The sequence below is a fragment of the Petaurus breviceps genome, unplaced genomic scaffold (genome assembly GCF_028583685.1).
Source record: "Petaurus breviceps papuanus isolate PSGF00001 unplaced genomic scaffold, PetGlider_PUasm1.0 91041, whole genome shotgun sequence".
Taxonomy (NCBI): Eukaryota; Metazoa; Chordata; class Mammalia; order Diprotodontia; family Petauridae; genus Petaurus; species Petaurus breviceps.
The window spans coordinates 1021701-1042126 of NW_027187400.1; the positions used below are offsets into that span (position 1 = coordinate 1021701).

The 20426-nt window shown below is 40.5% G+C and overlaps 1 protein-coding gene across 20 annotated transcripts in view; it reads left to right on the forward strand.

Annotated features, from left to right (window-relative positions):
• The first annotated feature begins 226 nt into the window (after positions 1-226).
• PUM1 (pumilio RNA binding family member 1) overlaps positions 227-20426 on the forward strand; it is a 175783-nt gene continuing 155583 nt past the window's right edge. For 5 of the 20 annotated variants that reach the window (XM_069079481.1, XM_069079488.1, XM_069079489.1 and 2 more), the window contains exons 1-2: positions 227-336; positions 5273-5649. In XM_069079481.1, coding sequence (XP_068935582.1) covers positions 234-336; positions 5273-5649 — 480 coding nt within the window. In that variant the 5' untranslated portion in view covers positions 227-233. Of the gene's footprint in view, positions 411-5272; positions 5650-20426 lie in introns of all 20 variants that reach the window. The other 15 variants (XM_069079479.1, XM_069079487.1, XM_069079482.1 and 12 more) reach the window with 6 other exon arrangements.

The following is a 20426-nucleotide window of genomic DNA, read 5'->3' on the forward strand; positions in this document are numbered from 1 at the left end:
GACCCTGAGTCCGCAGCAGCCCTGGCGATGTAAAATGAGTGTGAGTTTCCCAAGTTCACCCAGGCCCCTGGGTTGGCATAGCAACCAGGCAACCTGTTCCCGAGCCGGCGGCTGCCTCTCCTGCCTCGCCTAGCCCGCCTCCCCTCCCCTTCCTCCCTCCCGGACTCTTTTTCTCTCCCTCCCTCCTTCCCTCTCCCTCCTTTCCTTTCCCCCCTCCCCTCTCCTCTCCGCACATGCTGCCGCCGCCGCCGCCGCCGGAGCCAGGGCCGGAGCCGATCCCAGCATGCACCGCGCCAGCCCAGTCCCCAGTGGGCCGCCATGTTGTCGGAGTGAAAGGTAAGGGGGAGCGAGAGCGCTGGCGAGAGCCGATCCGGGGGGCTGAAATCCATCTTCATCCGACCGCTCCGCCCGTGAGTATCCGAGCCCCGCCGGGTCCAAAAGCTACCCGGGACTCCCAGCGAGCCGATGGTCCGGTCATATTGGGGTTCTGGGCTGGCGGGAGCAGGGAGAAGGGCTTTGGAAAAGCCGCCCCGGCCCTGGCTCCTGGGGCTGGCGCTTCCCTCGCTCCGCTCCTAGTACATGTTTTGGAGTCAGCAGCAAGGCCCCTATTGTTATCGGAGGAGGGAGGGGACGCGGAGGGAGGTGCAAACGGGGGAAATCCTCTGCCTCTAGGCCCCGGCCAGATGCATTCAAGGGTTTCTGCATTCACCTTCCCCCCAGCCTGGGGGTGGGGGGCGTCCCCCCACCCCGCCCCCTCCTCACCCCAGCCCCCCAAAGCCCGGGGCTCGGGGTGCTCTTGCACATCATATATGCGGGTTGGAAAGAGGACTCGATTGTTTCCGTAGACATCTAGGGACTGAAGGGGGGGTAGAACCAGGGGCACCCCAGATCTGCTCCTCGGGGGTGAGGGGCAGGTAGGGGGGGACAGCCAGTCAGCCCCGGAGCAGGAGAAAGCTTTTGCCGGGTTAGTGTGGAGTGACCAGACCGGGCGAGTGGGGGAACTTGGTGGAGGGAAGGAGGATAGATAATGGAAAAAGGTGTGGAAGTCCCCCTCAGGAAGTTTCAGAGGCTTAGAGGCAGCATTTACAGGCTCTACTGGCCTTTTGTTTATGTGAGGAGGAGTTGTTGGGGGGTTTGGGGAGGGGGAAGGCTGGGGGAGAAGTCCTCTGGTTGGAAACAGAAAGAAAGAAGAGAGAGAGAGACCGAGCTTTCCTTAACTGAAAAGAGGCTCTACTCTTGTTAGTTGCAAGGAAAACAAACACGCACTCACGCACACACACAAACAAACATAATATCCTCATCCTCTGTGTATTACAATGCTCGACAATTTCAGCCCTGTCAACGTGCCTGGTAAACAGGTAATTTGTTATATTTCTGAGTTAACCCTTCTGTTCTCCTGGGAGGAAGAAATACACTTTGGTAACTTTCTTTCGAGGGGGAATTTTATTTAAACAGCTTCTTTCTTTGAGTCAAGATTTTTTTTTCATGGATTTTTTTTTGTATCCTTCGTGCAATCTAAAGAGGGTTGATTGCTCTTCATTTCGTGCCCTCAGTTTTTGCTCATTTCCTGTTCTTTTCGGAGTCTACTGAGTTTGTATTGGAGGGGTGGTTTTTTAAGGCCTTTTCTTAAACAATAGGTTTGTAGCTTTCGATGATGTAGTTTTTATATAAGTGAAATGAGTTTTTTTCTTCTGTGCTAATTTTAACTTCTAAAATACTTCTAAGAGCTGCTGATTCTTTATCAAGTCTTTGAGAAATACTCTTGGATTCTGAACTTTGATTGGTACTTTGTAGTATACACATTGTATTCATTTTGGCGAAGGCCACTCTTGGATTTTTTGAAGTTAGCATTTGTTTAGTTTGAGTCTCAGTTTTGTTGCTTAAAAATAGATTTCTGACCCCAGAATGTTTGTTTTTTACTTAAAAACATGTGTTAAGAAACATGTTTTTACTAAAGCATTTAAAAGGTGATTATGGGAAAAAAGTTTTCTTTGTTTGAAACTGTGCTAGTCAGGAAAATGATGATATTATAAACAGTTTGAAGGGTTTGGGAAAGAGAACAGCTCTCTTCTTTAGAGTTCCAGTAGTTTTAAGTTACTTATTCTTATGTCTACAATTACTTGTATCTTTAAAAACCTGTTACAAAGGATGACTTTTCAGCATGGCTTCAGATATGTGTGAGGAGTTTTTAATGCATGTAGGTTAAATATTTTCCATTTAGGTGACAGTATTAATCTGTGTTGCTGTTTCCAAATATTGTATGTTAGGACTAAAGTTGAATGTTATCTAGTTATTTGCTTCTCCCCTCTACCCCCAAACTCCCCCCTCTGTCAGGTTTTTTGATCTTGTTTGGGATTGCTTTGCCCACATTAGGTGAAGCAGGAAGTTCCAGAGTGTACAGATGGCTTTACAAAAGCTGATTGTATTTTTAGACATTTTGATTTGGACTCTCTTCTCCCCCTCCCCCAAGTCCCTTGTCAAAACTAGTGTGTGGTGTTGTTCATTATGTTTGTAGTTGAAGGAGCACCACTGATCTTGGGGTCAGACCACCTGAGGCACTTCCTCACTTATTATTTGGGTCCTGCACTGGTTACTTAACCCCTCTCTGCCTCAACTTCCCCGTATATAAAGTGAGAATAATAAGACTTGAAATTACTTGTCTCAGAGGATTGTTTTGAGGTAAACACTTGGTTATCCATCTGACAATGGAATTGGGGTTTAAGTTTGAGAAGTTAATTTCTATCGGGGGAAGTTTAAATGTGAACTAAATTTTTTATTTGGTTGTATTCTACCAAATATTTCAATTTCTGTTTTAGGTATTATCACTGTACACTGTAGCTTTCTTTTAATGACAGTATTGGGGCAAATTGAGTTAAATATGAGATATGGACTGCAGTTATCCAGATTCTGCTTGATAGTGAATAGTCTTTCAGTGTAGAAAAAAACAGAAAATGCATTTCTTCCAAAACAATAATGAATTTTTGAGAAAATCATGGATGATTTGGTTTGTCTTGGGAAGGAAAGTTGCACTGAATTTAATAAACTGCTGAAATAGGACTCTGCTTGTAGGTTTGAGCTAGGGCAAGATCTTTTCCCAGAACCTGCCCTCAAGACTAACCCATTTTAGGAGTTTGGCCTGTTAGACCAGGCAGCCTTAGTGAGGAGAAGCCCTTTTGATGCGTATTTTGAATAGGTTACATATTGTATCTTATCTAAAGCTGCCTTCTGAATTTGCTTTTGAAGTGAGAAGTTAGTTTGTTTCTGTTGTGCTTCTGAGTTTTTCCCAATTTGTGTCTTGTAAGGCAATTTTGAAATCTTGTAATCTTAGGGTTGGTGCTTTCTAAAGAGAAGGGAAATGGAACTTGCAGCCATCAGGGTGAGAGGTCTTTGACTTTGAAATAGTACTTTCTGGAGTAGCCCTTTGTCAGGTTAGTTATAACAGACAGTTGATTTATTGCTTTTTAGCAATTGTTGGGCACCCAGATTGGGACAGGTGCTGAACCTTACATAAGAAATAGAGTTCCTGCCCTCATTGAACTTTATTTTATAACTTAATTTCCACATTTAATTGTTGAGCAACTCCTCCATTATGAAAACAATGACAATGTTACATTTTTGGAACTATGGGTATCAAGCTAAGATTTGCTACAATAACAAAAGTGATCTTGATTTGGTCTACCCTTGTTACCTGAGGAATACTAGAATCTTTTTGCTAGGGTATTGACTGTGATTGGATTATTAACTTTTATGGTTAATTTGTATATTTGAACTTATTGACAATATTTTTATATCTTTTTGAAAAGTCATCAGTTTAGGTAAGATTGCAGGCTGGCCTGATTCTTAAGTTTGGAGCCTCTGAATCTCTTCTCCCCCCCCCTCTCCCCTGTATTTTTTCTATATAACTGATTTCCTTTCTAATCCTAAGTATTTTATTTTATACATTTAAAAATATTCTGAGAAGGTGTCTGTAGCCTTCACCAAACTGCCAAAGGGTCCAGGACACAAAAGAACTAAGGCCCTTGGCGCCGAGATATTCTTCTGCGCTTCTGCCACTAAGAAGTTAGCTGAATTTCTTCTAGGTGTCACTGATGCACATTTTTACATTCTAATGGTCCTCTCAAGTTTTCAGGATTCTGAATTAGTGCAGATGTGTGGTCTGTAGTTTCACTGTATATGCAAAGAAGCCCCCATTGAGTTTGTTGCTTTTATTGATAATAGTGGGGAGTGTATTTTAAATGCTTCAAAGATAGAGATGTCAGGAGTTAACTGGCTCTTTTTAGCCTCACACCTGGGGGCTGAGAAGGGTAGTGGGATTATTTGTTATGCCCATTTTCCATTTAAGGAACTTGGAGCTCCCAGCTGAGGTAAGGAGCTAGTAACAGCATGGACAATAGTCCAGGCTGGACCTCATGTCTTCTGACTTCCTACTTCCATTCCATGTTCTTTGTGTTAGAATGTGTCTATGATCCTTCTCAGTTTATATGGGTGAAAATCGCTGGCTGGTTGTTCATTTAAAATATTTCTGTTTTAGTGCAGTTGAGTTGTAGATAAAAGGTTGTAGAAACTCAGTAATTGACAATTGATTTATTCAATGTCTATTGAATTTAAGTCCCTCCCCCCTGCCCCTCAATTATTTGTGTTTGCAAGGTGGAAAGAAAAGTTTTGCACGACTTGCAGCCCAGGATTCTTTGATGTTCTCTGTCAGAATGTCAGCCACTATACATTTTATAAATATACTTGCAGCATCTCACATGAGCCTTTCAGTTTTGTACATTCTGTATGTATATTTAAGCCATCTACCACCAGAGTTCAACTCAGAAATCTTATTTTGGCATGGAGATCCTCCTGGTTTCTTGAAGACTATGCCAGTGAAGCACAAGCTGCTGGCAGCTTCTACCAAATGGCATTGGCTTTGAATATGGGCCTGGCATCTGACAGTGTCTTTTGTGGAAGCCAGGCCTAGCTAAGTTTGGAGAGAGGCACATCACCTAAAGACTTACTGCCTGTTAGATGATGAGAGCCTCCTCTCCCCAGGGGTTCCAGGTCAAATGGGCCAGGGGTTGGGGCTGAGAGAGTGTTCCTACCATTTGAAAGGAAGACTCCTTTAAGTAAAAATATTTTAAAACATGTAGCTGCGTGATAGCGATCAGACTTCAATGCTTGTGCTTTCTTGTTTCTCTGGAAAAAGCAGGAGGACTTTTTTTCATCCTGCTGCATGTCATGGCTCTTGTAAAAAGGGTTGATTCACCATTTCCAACCTGTGTCTCCTTAGGTGTTGGTGGAATGAGCGTTGCATGTGTTTTGAAGAGAAAAGCAGTGCTCTGGCAGGACTCCTTCAGCCCCCACCTGAAACAGCACACGCAAGAAGCAGCTAATCCCAACATGCCTGTTGTTTTGACATCTGGAACAGCAGGGTCCCAGACACAGCAACAGCCGGCTGCAAACCCGGCCCTTGCGGCAGGGACTCACTCGAGCCCCGTCCCAGGATCCATAGGGGTTGCAGGCCGCTCCCAGGACGACGCCATGGTGGATTACTTCTTTCAGAGGCAGCATGGTGAGCAGCTTGGGGGAGGAGGAAGTGGTGGCGGCGGCTATAATAACAGCAAACATCGCTGGCCTACTGGGGATAACATTCATGCAGAGCATCAGGTAAAGACACACTACAGTATTTCAGTTCTGAACCCATGAGTGAATAAAGCAATGTCCATTGGGGGGCATCTGCTTTCTCTGAACATTCTTTAAAGTTGGAATTATCACTGGAGTTGGGCATAAAATAATCATTTTTTTCTTTAGGATGTGTATCCTCATGAGAGGAGTGAATGAGTGAATGAATGGTTGATCAGTTCTGTTGGACTCAGTATTAACGGGGGCCCTGTGCAAAAAAAAAAAAGCACATGTGTGTTCTTATTTTTGTGTGCATTTTTTCCCTTTTCATGCAAAGTTATGTTTTTAAGAACCTTCCAAAACAGCTCTTCTCTAATATGTGTTAACTTTTAAAGATGGATAGAAAAAAGCTCTTTTTGAACAGGGAAGATGTTTGTGTTGTTTATGCCCTCTTAATATTAATGTGCAAAATGAAAAAAAGGGGATTGTTTTAAAAAATGCTTCACTGAACTAGATTAGAACTGAGATTAGAAATGAGACAGGTCTGCCTCATATGTCTTGTGTTTGAGACACAAAGGAGTCAAAGTTTGACTTCAGGGTTTTCAGTTTGAACTTACATTTCACCATTATAAGTAAGTTGGTTTTGGCTTCTCTCACTGTATTCATGTGAAAATGTTTTAGCATAATATGTTCAGACATAAATGAGTTAAATATAATCTGTGTTTCTTAACTTCCTGGTTGTTAGGGTTAGAAAGTTCCCTTTAACCTGCATGTGGTGAGGGAGGGTTACAGATTGAATTTAGAAGAAAAGGGCTGCTGATTGAATTTAGAAGAAAATTTTAGATTTCTTTGGATTGCAAACTCCTCTAGCATTATTTTCAGAGAAGAACAAATTTGTTATTTCTATTAAGCCTAAAAAACTTTTCTTATGTTTATTTTTTAAATATTCATTTACAATTACAAATTACAAATTTTATTTTTCCTTAAAGGGTTCAGAACCAAGATTATAATTTTTATTAGCACATTGTCAAATCAACACATTTGTTATCTTAAAAGATAAGCATGAAAACCTCATTTTATTTTAAAGGTTCTATTTTTTTTTAAGAAAAATTAACTCTATTCACCTAGTCTGAACTAATAGGTTTTGACCCCATTGAACTGGAGGGGGCCCTATTTGAATTTTTTACAGCATCTTGCATAGGTTCTTGAACACATAAGGTATTCAGCAGCTTTTTATTGATTGAACAATTGAACTTTGGGCTATGTGGTAATAGCTAATTTTCAAAACTGCAGATATTATGTAATTCAGATTTCAAATGAACAGACTAAAAAAATAAATGTTCAGTTTTACTGACTGATGGCCCACAAGAAATTGCTCTGCTGAAAAAAAAGATAGCTTAAAGTTTAGATACTGAATTGAGTTGTCAGAAGAAATACTATCATTAGCTTTCCTTTATGCATCATTTGGCAATTACAGAATACTTTCTTCACCCAATCCTGTAGCATAGGTAGCACACATTTTGTTATTCCTGTTGTACAGCTGAGCAAATTGAATTTCAAAGTGGGTCTGTGACTTGCCCAGGGTCATGCAGTTTAGGTGCAGACCTTTGACCCAAACTTGGGACTTCTGATTCCAAGTCCATGTGCCTTTAGGCTTCCTGCCTAGTGCTTTGTACTTAGCACACCATATTATATGTGGACTTTGAGAGGAGAGGGGAAGTTATGGTTTCAGGATAAGGAACAACACTTTCAGGTCATTGGGATATAAGTTAGCAGGGGCAGGGCGTGGGATTTCCATTCATAAGAAAGAGTTAATATATTTGTTAAAATTTAGTAGTTTACTTAAAAAAGGAAGGGAGTGAATAGGCAAAATCTTCCATAAATTTGGATTTATTATTGTTAGCAAGCACTTCTAGCAACTCTTATGTGAGATACACATTTTTAAAGTAATGCTTTTTAACTTAAAAGGGGTTAATGATCTCATGTGGTCATCAAAACAGTCCTGTGAAGTAGGTATTGCAAAGATGCATGTGTTTATACACAGGTACACACACATTTCTATACATGTTTATATAGTACTTGTGATTTCTTCAATGTAGGGAATTTCTGGTAAGGAAACTGCCTCTGTCAATTCAGATCAGTACCTACTCTGTAGTTCTGTAGTTTGTAGACTTAGAGAATGAGTTCCTAGCCTGAGAGTTTCAGTGACTTGCCAACAGATAACTGGGCTCTTGGAAGTCAGAGGCAGGCCTCTGAAGTCAGCTGTTCATCCTTTGTACTACACTCTTTGTACCAGAAAATAGTATCATCCCCATTTCATAGATGAGGAAAACTTCAGTAACCATAAGAATATATAGTATTTACATAATACTTTAAGGTTTGCAAAGCATTTTACCTGTTATCTCATTTGATCCTCAAAACACCATTTAAAGCAGACACTATTATTTTAAAAATTATGTTAATTTTTTTTTCATGAAGCTCTGTCCTTCCTCCTTCCTCCCTACCCTCCATTTAGAAATCAAGAAAAACAAAACCTCTTATTGCAAAGATGTATGGCGAGCAAAACAAATTCTGGCATTGGCCATATAAAAAAAATGACATCTGAGCCTCCATTCTGAGACTTTCACTTCTCTGTCATAAGGAAGGAGGTCGCCTGTTTTATCATCAGTCCTCTGGAGTTGTGTTTGGTCCTTGTGATGATTGGCATTCCTAAAGTCTTTCAATGTTGTTATTGCTTCTGCTCACTTCACTTTGTATAGGTTCACACAAATCTCAGAACAAGTTTTCTCAAACCATACCCTCCATTTTTTCGTATAGCACAATAGTATTCCATCAAACTCATACAATAACTAGCATTTTGATGATATTTTGAGGTTTGCAAATTCCTCATAACCCTGAGGAAGTAGGTACTATTATTATCCCCATTTTAAAGATGACAAAACTGAGGCAGAAAGAGAAGTGACTTGCCCAGGGCCACCCAGCTGGCAAGTGTCTGAGGCCAGATAGAAACTCTTCCTGACTTACTGCTTTTTTATAGCCATTCCTATTGAGGGGTACCCCATCAGTTTCCAATTCTTGGCCAACACAAAAAGAGCTGCTACAAATATTTTTGTGCATATGGACTCCTCTTTCTTTGCTCTCTTTGGGGGATAGACCCAGTAGAAATATTGTTGGTTCAGAAGGTATTCACAGCTTGTTTTTTGTCTGTTGTTCCAAATTGCATTCCAGAATGACTGATCCAGTTTACAGATCCACCTATGGTGCTTTAAAGTACCCATTTTCCCACAGCCCTTTCGCCAATCTGATGGAAGTGAGGTGGAAGCTCAGAATTGTTTTAAATTTGCATTTTTCTAATTATTAGTGAGTTAGAACATTTTTTCATATGGCTTTTGATAGCTTAAATTTTTTTTCTTTTGAAAACTGCCTGTTCATAGCCTTTGACTAGTGGGTGCTGTTATTACCTTCTTTTTCCAGGACAGGAAACTGAGGCCTAGAGTAGTGACTAAGTGATTTGTCCTGAGGCAGGATTAGAGCTGGGGACTTCTTGACTTCCGGGACAGATAACTGGTGAGCAGCAGAGCCAGGAGCTGAACCCACTGAATTTGAGAGTATGATGCTGCCCTATACTCATTCTAGACTCTGGGGATATAGTGTAGTGTATGACATAGTCCTAAGTCTCAAAAGGAATGTGTGTACGTGTGTGTATAGTGCATGCAGTAAAGTGTGGCATAGACAATTAGTCCTACAGGAGTTCAGAATGGCAATGATAAACAGAATCTAGGACCTGGTCCTGAGGAAAAGTAGATAGAAGGCAGACATGGACACAATGTGAGAAGAATGAGGTTAGACAGGTAGGCAAGAGCCAGATTATGGAGGGCCTTGACTGTCAGGTTAAGGAGTTAAATCTGCTTTATAAGATGGATGGTTCTTGAACGTGTGGGTTACATGACATGTGCCAACTTGGGTTTTAGGAAGGTAAATATGGCGACAATATATGACAGAGTGGAGGGAATGGAAGATATTGTGTTCCTATAGGTGCAGGGTAGTGAAGACTAGGGTCTTAGAAATGATTGGGTAGCCCAGGAGGTGATTAAAGAGACATGAGGGAAGAATCACTGGCAGGAAGTGGGAGGGAAAGAAAATGTTGAGAACAACTCTATGGTTTCTGCTGGGGTGACTGGGAGAATGATGGTGCTGTGGAAAGGAGGAAAGGGAAGGTTGGAGCTTTTCTTGGGAGAAGGATCAGTTCTTTTTGAGATCTGTAGAGTGTTTGGTGTAACAGACTGTTATCTGGGGGCCTAGTGGTGTGATGGGAAAAGTACTGCCTGACCTGAGGCCCGCCTTGGATCCTTGGGAGCTGGGCAAGGCCTGTCACTTGACCTCTGACTTCCAGCATCTTCAGCTGTAAAATTCAGAGGGATGGTACTTGCACTTAGGGCAAGTTCTAATCTAGAGCCATATTTTAAGAGCGCAATTGCTAAGCTGGAAAGTGTCTAGAGGAGGCTGATTAGAATAGGCAGTGACCTTGAGATGAGGCTATTCAAAAGTTAAGTGAAGTACCTGGGAAGGTTTAAGATTTGGAGTATTTGAAAAGGGGTTCCATGGAAGGGTTGGTAACTAGGTGGTGCTGTGGATAGAACATTGGATTTGGAAATAGGAAGACTTGTTTTCCTGAGTTCAAATCCAGCCTTAGACACTTGCTGTGTGTGACCCTGTTTGCCTCAGTTTCCTCATCTGTAAAATGAGCTGAAGAAGGAAATGGCAAGCCACTCCAGTATCTTTAATAACAAACCCAGATGGGGTCAGGAAGAGTTGGATATAGCTGAAATGTCCCAACAACAATGTATGGAAGGGAGCTTACACTTCTCTGCGTGGCCCTAGAAACTAGGAGCAATGCATGAAAGTTGCAGAGAAGCAAATTTAAGCTAAGTGTAAGGAAGCATTTTAAATTCTGAGATTTCTGTAAAGTGTTTAGTTAGTGAGTCTTACAGCACTTACATATGGCTTTATTGTTGGGCTGGAGGTATAGGTTTGGATATCCCTTCCATAGGCATGATAGCTGAAAATCTATAATTTCAGTCAATCAATCAATAAACATTAATTAAGTGCTTATGTGTCAGGTAATGTGCTTAAGTATTGCTGGATATAAAGAGACCTGACCTCAATGGAGCTTATAATCTAATGGGGAAGACAACAGTTTCTAAGTGTTTGGTAAATAGAGTTCTTTAACTGAAGACTGCGTGGCCATTTGTTGTTGGAGGCTATTCTTGTTCAGGTGCAGGTTGGACAACAGGAGCTCTGAGTTTTCTTAAAAGCTGTGTTCATGGAGGGAAAGCCATGGCAGGTTTCATCATATTAGAAAGTTCTTGTTTCTGACTCAGAGGTGAGTGTGTGTGTGTGTATTTGTGTGTTTGTGTTTGCATGCTCCAGGGACTAGCAGGCTTATTACCAGAGGATTGGGCACCAGCTGTTGGGTTATTATGGCCATGGCAAGTCATGACCACATCTGGTAATGTGTATAGAATTTTAACTTGTATTGGTGGAAATGGACAAACGAATGGAATCACAGAATTTTTGAAATAATGAAGAATTGACAAAACGTTAAAAAAAGATAAGACATTGCCTTTTTATTTCTCAATTATTTAATGATACATCCATTGAGAAAAATGGAAGGCAGAGTTAAAGTGTCCAGCATATCTTTTGGCTCTTTCCCATGTCTTTCCCAGCCTCTTTGACTAGGAAAAGGTCTAAACCAAACTGCACTTAGCAGAGAAGATGAACCAGCTTTCCGTGAGGGCATAAGACTTTTCTTTCTTCAGTCCCAGGGGTATTTATTGAGTATAAATTAGGTGCTTAGGATCATATTAGGGTTGTCAGCAGATGTGATCTTCATGATCAGGTTTATTTGGGTCACTTATGGGGAATACCTAATAACATCATATGACCATTCATGACACTCCACACACTCATCAACAAGGAAGTTTTCTTAAAACACAGCCAGTCTCTCCTTTTTTTTTTTAAAGCAATCAGGGTAACTTGCTCAAGGTTACACAGCCAGTTATTTCTGGGTGTGGTGCTAAGTATCTGAACCCGGATTTGAACCCCAGGTCATCCTGACACTGGAGCCAGTGTTCTTACTCACTGAGCCACCTGGCCACCCCTAAGCAATTTGGGTTAAGTAACTTGCTCAAAGTTACACGGCCAGGTGTTTCTGGGTGGGTGCTAAGTGTATGAGCCCAGATTTGAACCACAAATCATCCCGACAGTGGAGCCGGTGCTCTTACTCGCTGTGCTACCTGGCCGCCCCCAGCCAGTCTCTCTTAAGAGTTACTGATCAGAACCCAACTCCTGGACTGGACAGATATGAAAAATGAATGGATCCTTATTTAGCATATTGTAAGCTCTAGTATGGAATAGTTAAGAGTTAGGAAGGGCAGAAAAAAATTCTTTGGGGTGATACTGAAGCAAAAGTTGATATGATTCATATTCCCCCATGAAGCATTCAGCAGAAGAACACTTGAGTAAAGGCATCTGGCCAAGACCTGTGAATCTGAACAGTACTGGGGGTGTCCCTAGAGACCCTTTCCCTGTAAGTCCTGTGATCCTGTGTCACATCATGCCAGTAGTGATTATATCTACAAATCAGAGGAGGATGCTTTGGGGACTATTGGCTGTTTGTAGGTTTTTAACTTTCCTACTTAGAAGGACCTTGAAGGAGCTGGGTTCAAATCCTAGCTTTGTTACTAGCAATGGGACCCTGAGGAAGTTCAAGTCCGCTTCTCTTGGCCTTAGTTTCCTCAGCTGTGAAATGTGGACAATAAACTATTTAACTAACTCCTGTTGTGAAGAAAGTACATTGGAAACTAGAAATATAAGAAGCCTGCTGTTATTCTTTGTATATGGTTGACTTTGTACCTGTCCACACATAACAGTCTCTAAAAACTATCCACAGCCAATTTGAAATTTCAGGCTGACATATTGTCTTCCAACATGCTTCCCAATTATTTTCTCCTTCCAGTGTATGTTCTAGTATTGTAAATTAGTAATTGTCACCTCCCAGGGTCCTTGAACTTCCTGGATTTTTGTGAGTACTTTGTAAACCTTAAAATGTTGTCTAAATGGGAGCAATTACCATGTAAGAAGAAGGTAATGTACCCACAAAGAAAGTGCATTCCAAAGCCAAATAAAGTGACTTTACTTTTTATCTTCATGATTAGAGAGTTATCTGCAATATATACAGCTTCTTTATCTGTAAAACCTTGGATTTGATCTTGGAGGGTCCCTTTCATCACTAAATCCTTTGACTGTAATAAAACAACACAGACAGACCTTTATTATGTAGCACCTGTAGGTTACAAAGTAGCCCTGTAGGGATAGTAAGAAACCTGCTGGGCTTTTCATTTCTTAGATGAGAAAAGTTCAGGGACTTGCCTAAGGTCATAAAGCTGACTCTTTGACCTTGTTGTAGAGGTGAATCCCAAACTTGTATCTGAGATGGCTGGAGTGACCCCTGATTGTTAGGGATCAGTATGGACCCTCCCTTGCATCTCGGAAGTCTTGTGTATTTCCACTGTAGTAGCCATTTTTTATTTGGTGTTTTTTACTACGTATGTTGTATGAAGCAGCCAACACCGCCTATATAATTAATCATTGCATAATTATTTTCATCAGGTCAGTTAATGATTTCTGTGGCCTTCATCCCATTTCCTAAGAAATTTGGCACATTTTGGACCCAGTCTAAAAAGTGTCTTTGGCATGAAGAATGGAAGGTTACATTGGATTCCTTCAGTTTATAATAAAGTAATCTGGGGGTGGTGGGGATGGAATGGTTACATACAGAATTGCTCAAATTGTTATCTTTGTCCCCTGGCCCTGACACTGGACCTTATGCACTTTACTTAGCAAAGATAAAGCTTTGAGCTGATTGTTACCGTAGAAGGTGAAAACCTTTTTAAAATGACTCTGTTGTAAAGTTGCCTAACTCTCCTTGAGATTTACTAATTTTATACTTGAACTCCTACATTGCAAGATTACTATCATTGCTCATTTTATGTAGCTTTTTTAATCATTTTCCCTTTTTTGGTTTGCTTTTTCTTACTGACATAGCCAGGTCGTCAGGTATGAAGATGAGTTTCTCTTCCTTCACTCCAACCCCCAGAATGGATGCAAATTACTTTGAAAAATTTGGTCAAAATACATGCAAATAACCGATTAAATTTAGGCCTTTTCCACCTTAGCCTTGACAAGTTATTAGCATATAATCTATTAATTTGACAGTTAAAACACATTCACAGTTTGCAGATGTATATTAATTAAATATTACTATACAGTCTCAATGAAGTATGAAGCTTATATGGAGATGTAAAATTTCTGAAATTTAGGAAGCCTGGCATCACTTTCAAGGGTATTAATAGGATTTGGAGTCTTGAGAAATTTTGGAGAAAATTAAAATATATGCAAGCTTGTTTTTACTGCTTAAGGCAGTTACTTTGGGAACATCAATCGAATGAACATTTATTAAGCACCAACCACGTGCCAGGCATGATGCCAAGCCTGAGATAAAAGGAAAAAAAATAAACTAGTTTAATGAAGGAGGGAATATCTACATAAATACATATACAGTATATATACAGAGTATATAGAAAATAAATACCAGGTAGTTTTGAAAAGGCAGAGGGCCCCAACAGCTGGCAAGGGGGGACCAGGGAGTGGGAAAGGGATGGATGTGTGTGTCTCTGGAGGAATTCTAGATTTGCAATCAGAAAGACCTGTGTTGAATTAGCTGTGTGACTGGGTGAGTCACTTAATCTCTGGGCCTCCGTTTTATGATCTGAGAAGTGGGGATGATAATAGCATCTTTTTATGGGGCTTTTGTGCACATCAAATGAGAGAGTGTTTTGCAAACATTAAAATGCTATATAAATGGTGGTAATTATTGTCATTATTAAGTAGGTAGAAACAAAACTATTCAGGAAGAGCTATTCTCCTTATCTTAACCATTTTGCTTAGAGGCCGTAAATCTTTGATAAGCTGATCTGGGAGATGGTTTTCTTTTTCATTTTTTGTTGATACCCTTTGTTTTTAGATTATCTTTATTTCTATCTATCTCTTCTCTCCCTTTTGCAAAGAGCCATATCTTGTAACAAATAATTTTTTAAAAAAAGATTAAAACCAGTCAAATTTTCAGTTTGCATGGGTGCACCCTTTGGGTGACTGTGGCTCATCTTTTTGAGGAGAAAGTGAGGTGCATCTTTTTGACTCTGTGGGGGATGATTTTCATTCAGACATATGAAGGAGGCAAATGAAAGGGGGAAATGTGTTCTTGGTGGCCCTATTTTTAATTGCTTAGTGGTTAATAATCTCAAGGTGTGACTCTTCCTTTAAAAAGAGTGCTGAAAGGAGTCCATCTGACTGAGGAGGGCTTCCCCCAGGGGTGACTCCTGAGTAGTCTTGCTTTCTTGGATAGCTTGCTTAGAAGTCTCACTCAGCATTTGAGTTAGAAGCTTTTTAGACCCAGTTTGTGGGCTACAAAGAAATGTAAAAGATAAGTCTTTGCCCTTGAGGAATTCACAGTCTATTGGGGGAGATAGTCTGTCTGCAGCTCTGTATAAACAAGCTATATATGTGATAAGGAAGGATTTGAACCCAAGGCTTCTTGACTTCCAAGTCTAGCACTTTGCCCCCTATAAAAGTGACAACCTCTGTGCTGATTATTCTCAAATACATCTGTCCTGCTCTAACCTCTCTGCTTACCTCCAATCTAGTGGTCCAGTTTCAGTGTACAGAATTGAACTATTATCTTTCCTGTCTCCAAATCTTCTTCCTCCCCCCTAACTTGTATATTATTGTCTAGGGCACCACCATCCTTTTAGTTTCCCAGGCATCATCCTTAACTCCTCTCTACCCGTGCCTTCCCCCCCCCCCCCCCCCCCCCCCCCCCATTCAATCAGTTGCTAAGGACTGTCAGTTTCACCTTTGCAACATTTCTCAAATACACTCCCTCTCTCTGATATTGACACCAGCCTTGTGAAGTCCCACATCTCCTCAGGCCAAGGCGATTGAAGTAGCCTGCTGGATGGTTGATTTGCCACAAATCTCTGCATTGTCGCTTCATCTGCCAGAGTGATTTTCCTAAAGCATGGGTCCATACTTGTCACTCCCCTACTCAGTAAACTCCAATGACTCCTTGTCATCTCTAGAATCAAATATAAAATCCACTGACATTCATAGCTGTTCATCCTCCCCCCTCCCCCCCATAGTACATCATAATCTTTTCCCCCATCCCTAGTACTTACCTCTCAGGGCAAATCATTTGACCTTTCAAAGCCTCAGTTTTTTCATCTTTAAAATGAGAGTAATATTACCCATGGTACTTATCACTGAGGGTTGTGGGGTCAGTGCTACATTTGTAAACTGCTTTTTAATATTTATATTAGCATTTGTAAAGCACTTTTAGGTTTGTAAAATGATTTACAAATAACTCATTTTATCCTCACCATATCCCTGGAAGCTGTTATTATCCCCATTTTATAGATGAGGAAACTAAGGCAGACAAGTTAAGTGACTTGTCTGGGATCATACAGCTAATGTCTGAAGTTTGATTTGAACTCAGATCTTCCTGATTCCTAGTCCAGCACTTTATCTACTGTTCCACTTCTGAGTATGACTTGAAACAATATGCTTCTTGGTGAGCTGGCAGAAAATGTTTTATCTATTCTAAAAATATGCTTTTTAAAGCCACATTCTTCCTTTAAGAACTATCCTTAGTGTTGAAATAGGTATATTCATTAAGATACTATTCCTTTGGGACCTATGACTATAGGAAGGAAGGAAAGAAGCATTTATTAAATGTCTGCTGTGTTCCAGAAACTGTACTTTACAGATCTCTTATTTGATCTTCACAACAACCATGGGAATAGGTGCTATCATTTCCCCCATTTACAATTGATGAAACTGAGGCAGATAGAAGTTAAGTAACCAGTCCAGAGTCATAGCTAGTAAGTGTGTAAGGCCGGATTTGAACTCAAGGCTTCCTGACTCTGGGCGTAATTCTCTAGTTACTGAGCAAGCTAGCTTTCTCTAATGAACTGTGCTTGTGTTATAGGAAGTGATTTATGTTTTTTAGTATTTTTTTTTTCATTTTTAGCCAGAGGTGATATATGGAGTCACTGGAGTTTATTGAGTGGGGAGGTGATAAGGGTCAGACTTGTATTTTAGGAAAATTACTTTGGTGGCAGATGGAAGGGGGTTTGTAGTAGGGATAGATTTGAGGCAGGCATATCCATTAGTAGGCTGTCAGCAAGCATGAGGTGATAAGGGGTTGCACCAGACTGGTGACCGTATCCAATGAGAGAAGGGCAAATTTCAGAGATGTTGCAAAAGGGAAATCAACAGTCCTTGTCAACAAATGGGATATTGAGGGTGAGAGATAGGAGGACACTTAGGTTGTGAGCCTGGGGGACTAGGAGCATGGTGTTGCAATGGACAGTAATAGAGAAGGTAGGAAGTGGGAAGGATTTAGGGAGAAAGTTAATAAATTCAGTTTTGAACATGTTTGAAAGGGAGTTAGAGATGTAAGATTGAAGGTCAACAGAGAGGGTAGGGCAGGGTAGGTATATGGGTGAATTTTCAGCATAGAAATCATAGGAATTGATGTGATCACCAAATGAAGTAGTATAGAGAGGACAAAATAGAGGGTCCAGGACAGAACCCTGTGGGACACCTCAAGTTAGAGAGGGTGATTGGGATGAGAGTCTAGCAAGGGAGACTGAGAGGGAAAGCTCTAATGGAAGAACCAGAGGAGAGTCATATCCCACAGACTGAGAGAGAAGAGAGTATCAGGGAGCCCAGGATGATACCGTTTCAAGGGCCACAAAAAAGTCAAGAAAAATGAGGATTGAGAATAGTCCATTGGATTTGGCAACTAAGAAATCATTGGTAATTTTGAAGAGAGCAGTTTCAGTGGAATGATGAGGTCGGAAGCTACATTTATAAGGATTTAAGAAGAGAGTTAGAGAAGAGAAAGTAGAGGCATCTGTCGTACATGATCTTTTTGAGTTTATCCACAAGGAGGATAGTTGTAAATGTTCCCTAGAGCATAAACCCCTCTAGTTTGAATGCTAGGACATGAATGCTCAGGTGTGGTGAGAATCATGCAGTTTATTCAGCAAGCATTTATTAAGCATTATCTGTGTGCTAGGCAGTGTGTTAGGGGCTGGAGATACAGAGACCAAAAAGAAACATTTCAGGAAAGATGTTCATACTGTACACCAAACCATAAATTCTTAGTTACTGTATCTTCATCAGTAAAGTGGATCATTTAAAGCATTGATATCCATGAAGGTGATGTGATATATTTAATTCATCTCGGAAATTTTTTGATTTCTTGGCACATCATGGATATTCCACAGTAACTTTTGAAAGAGGTAGTATATTGGGGCAACTAGTGACACAGGGAATAGAGCACTAGTCCTGGAGTCAGGAGGACCTGAGTTCGAATTTGGCTTCAGACACTTGACACTTAATAGCTGTGTGACTTTGGGCAAGTCAACCCCAATTGCCTTGCCTTTCCCACCTCCAATAAAAAAGAGGTAGTATATTTTAGTGAAATACACAATGTGCTTTGGTGTCCTACTAAAATTGTTTTTTCTTTCCCTCCCATTTACCCTATTGAACAGTTTTTAAAAAGGGATAAATAAAATCCTTGTAACAGATCTGTATAGTCAAGCCTAACAAATTCCCATGTTGGCCATATCCAAGAATATACATTTCATGTGTCATTTGTCAGTTCATAATTATTCTGACAGAAGGTAGAGGATATCTTGTAAAAAGTCCTGAGGAATTGTGGGTTTGTCAATGAACTGACAAGAGTTCTTTCAGAATCTTATCAAAATTTTATTTTTAAAGTTGTCCCTGTGTAAATTCTTCTCCTAGCTCTGTTCCCTTCTCTCTATATCAATTCACAGAAGTCTTTCCAGTTTCCATTGAACCTGTCCATTTAATTATTTCTTCTTGTACAATAATATTCTATTACATGCACACACTATAATTTGTTTATCATGGTGAACCATAGGTTTACCTAATTGTTGTGGTGATTGGGGTGGTACCCCCTTAGTTGTTAGTTTTTTGCTACTCTGGAAGTATCTGCCGTGGATATCTTTGTACATATGGATCCTTTCCCTCTTTCTTTGAACCCTTTGTGGTATAACCCTCACAGTGGTATTGCTGGGTCAAAGGTTATGCACAGTGAATTTTTGGGCATAGTTCTGAGTTACTTTTCATTTTGGCTGTACTAATCAATTTGCAGTTCTGCTAGCAATGCAACAGTGGGTCTGTTTTCCCACAGCTTCTCATACATTTGTCATTTTAAATTTTTGTCACCTTTGCTAGTCTACTGAGTGTGAAGTGGTATCACAGAAGTGACTTTAATGTGCATTTTCTGCAATTATTGGTGATTTTGAGCATTTTTTAATAAGGTTGTTGATAGTTTGGATTTCTTCCCTTGAAAACTATCTTTTCATACACTTTAACCATTTTTTTGTGTGTGTGTAATTGACCCTTAGTCTTATAAACACTCAGTTCTTTACGTAGTTTGGATGTGGAACTTTTACCTAATGTCATTTTTGGTGTGCCCGTCTTGTGATTCTGTCAGCCAAAAAAGATGATTCAGAAATTGGTGGCACCACTATTCACTATTCACTCTTTCTTCCTCATTTGATACATTGTTATCTTATTTTTTTCTCCTACTTTTCTTATCTATTCGATTGTCCTTTTGCTTCTTTCCTGCTTATGTCATCTCAGTATAGGCTTTCTTTATCCCTAGCTTGGACTATTAAAGTAACCTTATAGCTCTCCTGGCTTTCATCCTTCCCTACCTTCAATCTTTGGCCAGACTAATCTTCGTTTTTCACAAATTTGGTCATATCACTTCCCTCCTCCCAGCCTTGCTGTGGGTTTTTTGTTGTCTCTATAGTAGATTTTAGTCTGTTTTCAAGTCTCATTCACGATCTAAGGTTAAGCAACTTTTTCATTACCCTTCCATGTGCTCGTTGCTTTAGCCAAACTCTACTATTCATTTCTTGTACCTGTCCCTTATTTTATTGCCTTAATGTTTTACTTTCAGTTTCTTTTATGCTTGGAATGCCTTCCCTACTTGTTCGATTGCTGTTTAGTCTTTTTTGAAATTTAATTTAATTTTTGCATTTTTGGAGGGCAATTGGGGTTAAATGACTTGCCCAAGGTCACATGGCTAGTTTTTGTGTTAAGTGTCTGAGGACAGATTTGAACTCAGGTCTTCCTGACTCCAGGGCCCTTGCTCTATTCACTGTGCCACCTAGCTGCACCGGTGTTCAGTCTTTAACATTTCACCTCTGGGAGACTAACAAAGGGGGCATACATAGTAAGAGGAGTAAGTGGAAGTAGTGCATCCTAACTCTCTTGAAAAAACTGCTCCAAGGAAGATCTCAGAGGAGCCCTTCGACTGTAGTGATAAGAAATCTAAGGAGATAGTACATTGGATCATCTTACCGGCATAAAAGCACAAAATTTATTCATTATCAAGAGACCAGGACAGAAACTGTGGAACCAGGAGTAAGCCAGGCTTGTGAAGCCTGATCCAAGAGCAGAATAGGACTGTGACAGCAGCGGGAATGTTGGAGCTAGATCTCAGAAGCAGAAGGATGGAACATCTCTGAGCCAGACCCTCTGTTGCTTTGACCCTCTTAGCAAGACAACAGATAAGAAATGTTATGATGATACAATGCCACTAAAGTCTGACTTGGCCAGAAGAGGGGAAGACCCCAACTCTAATATAAAGTATCAAT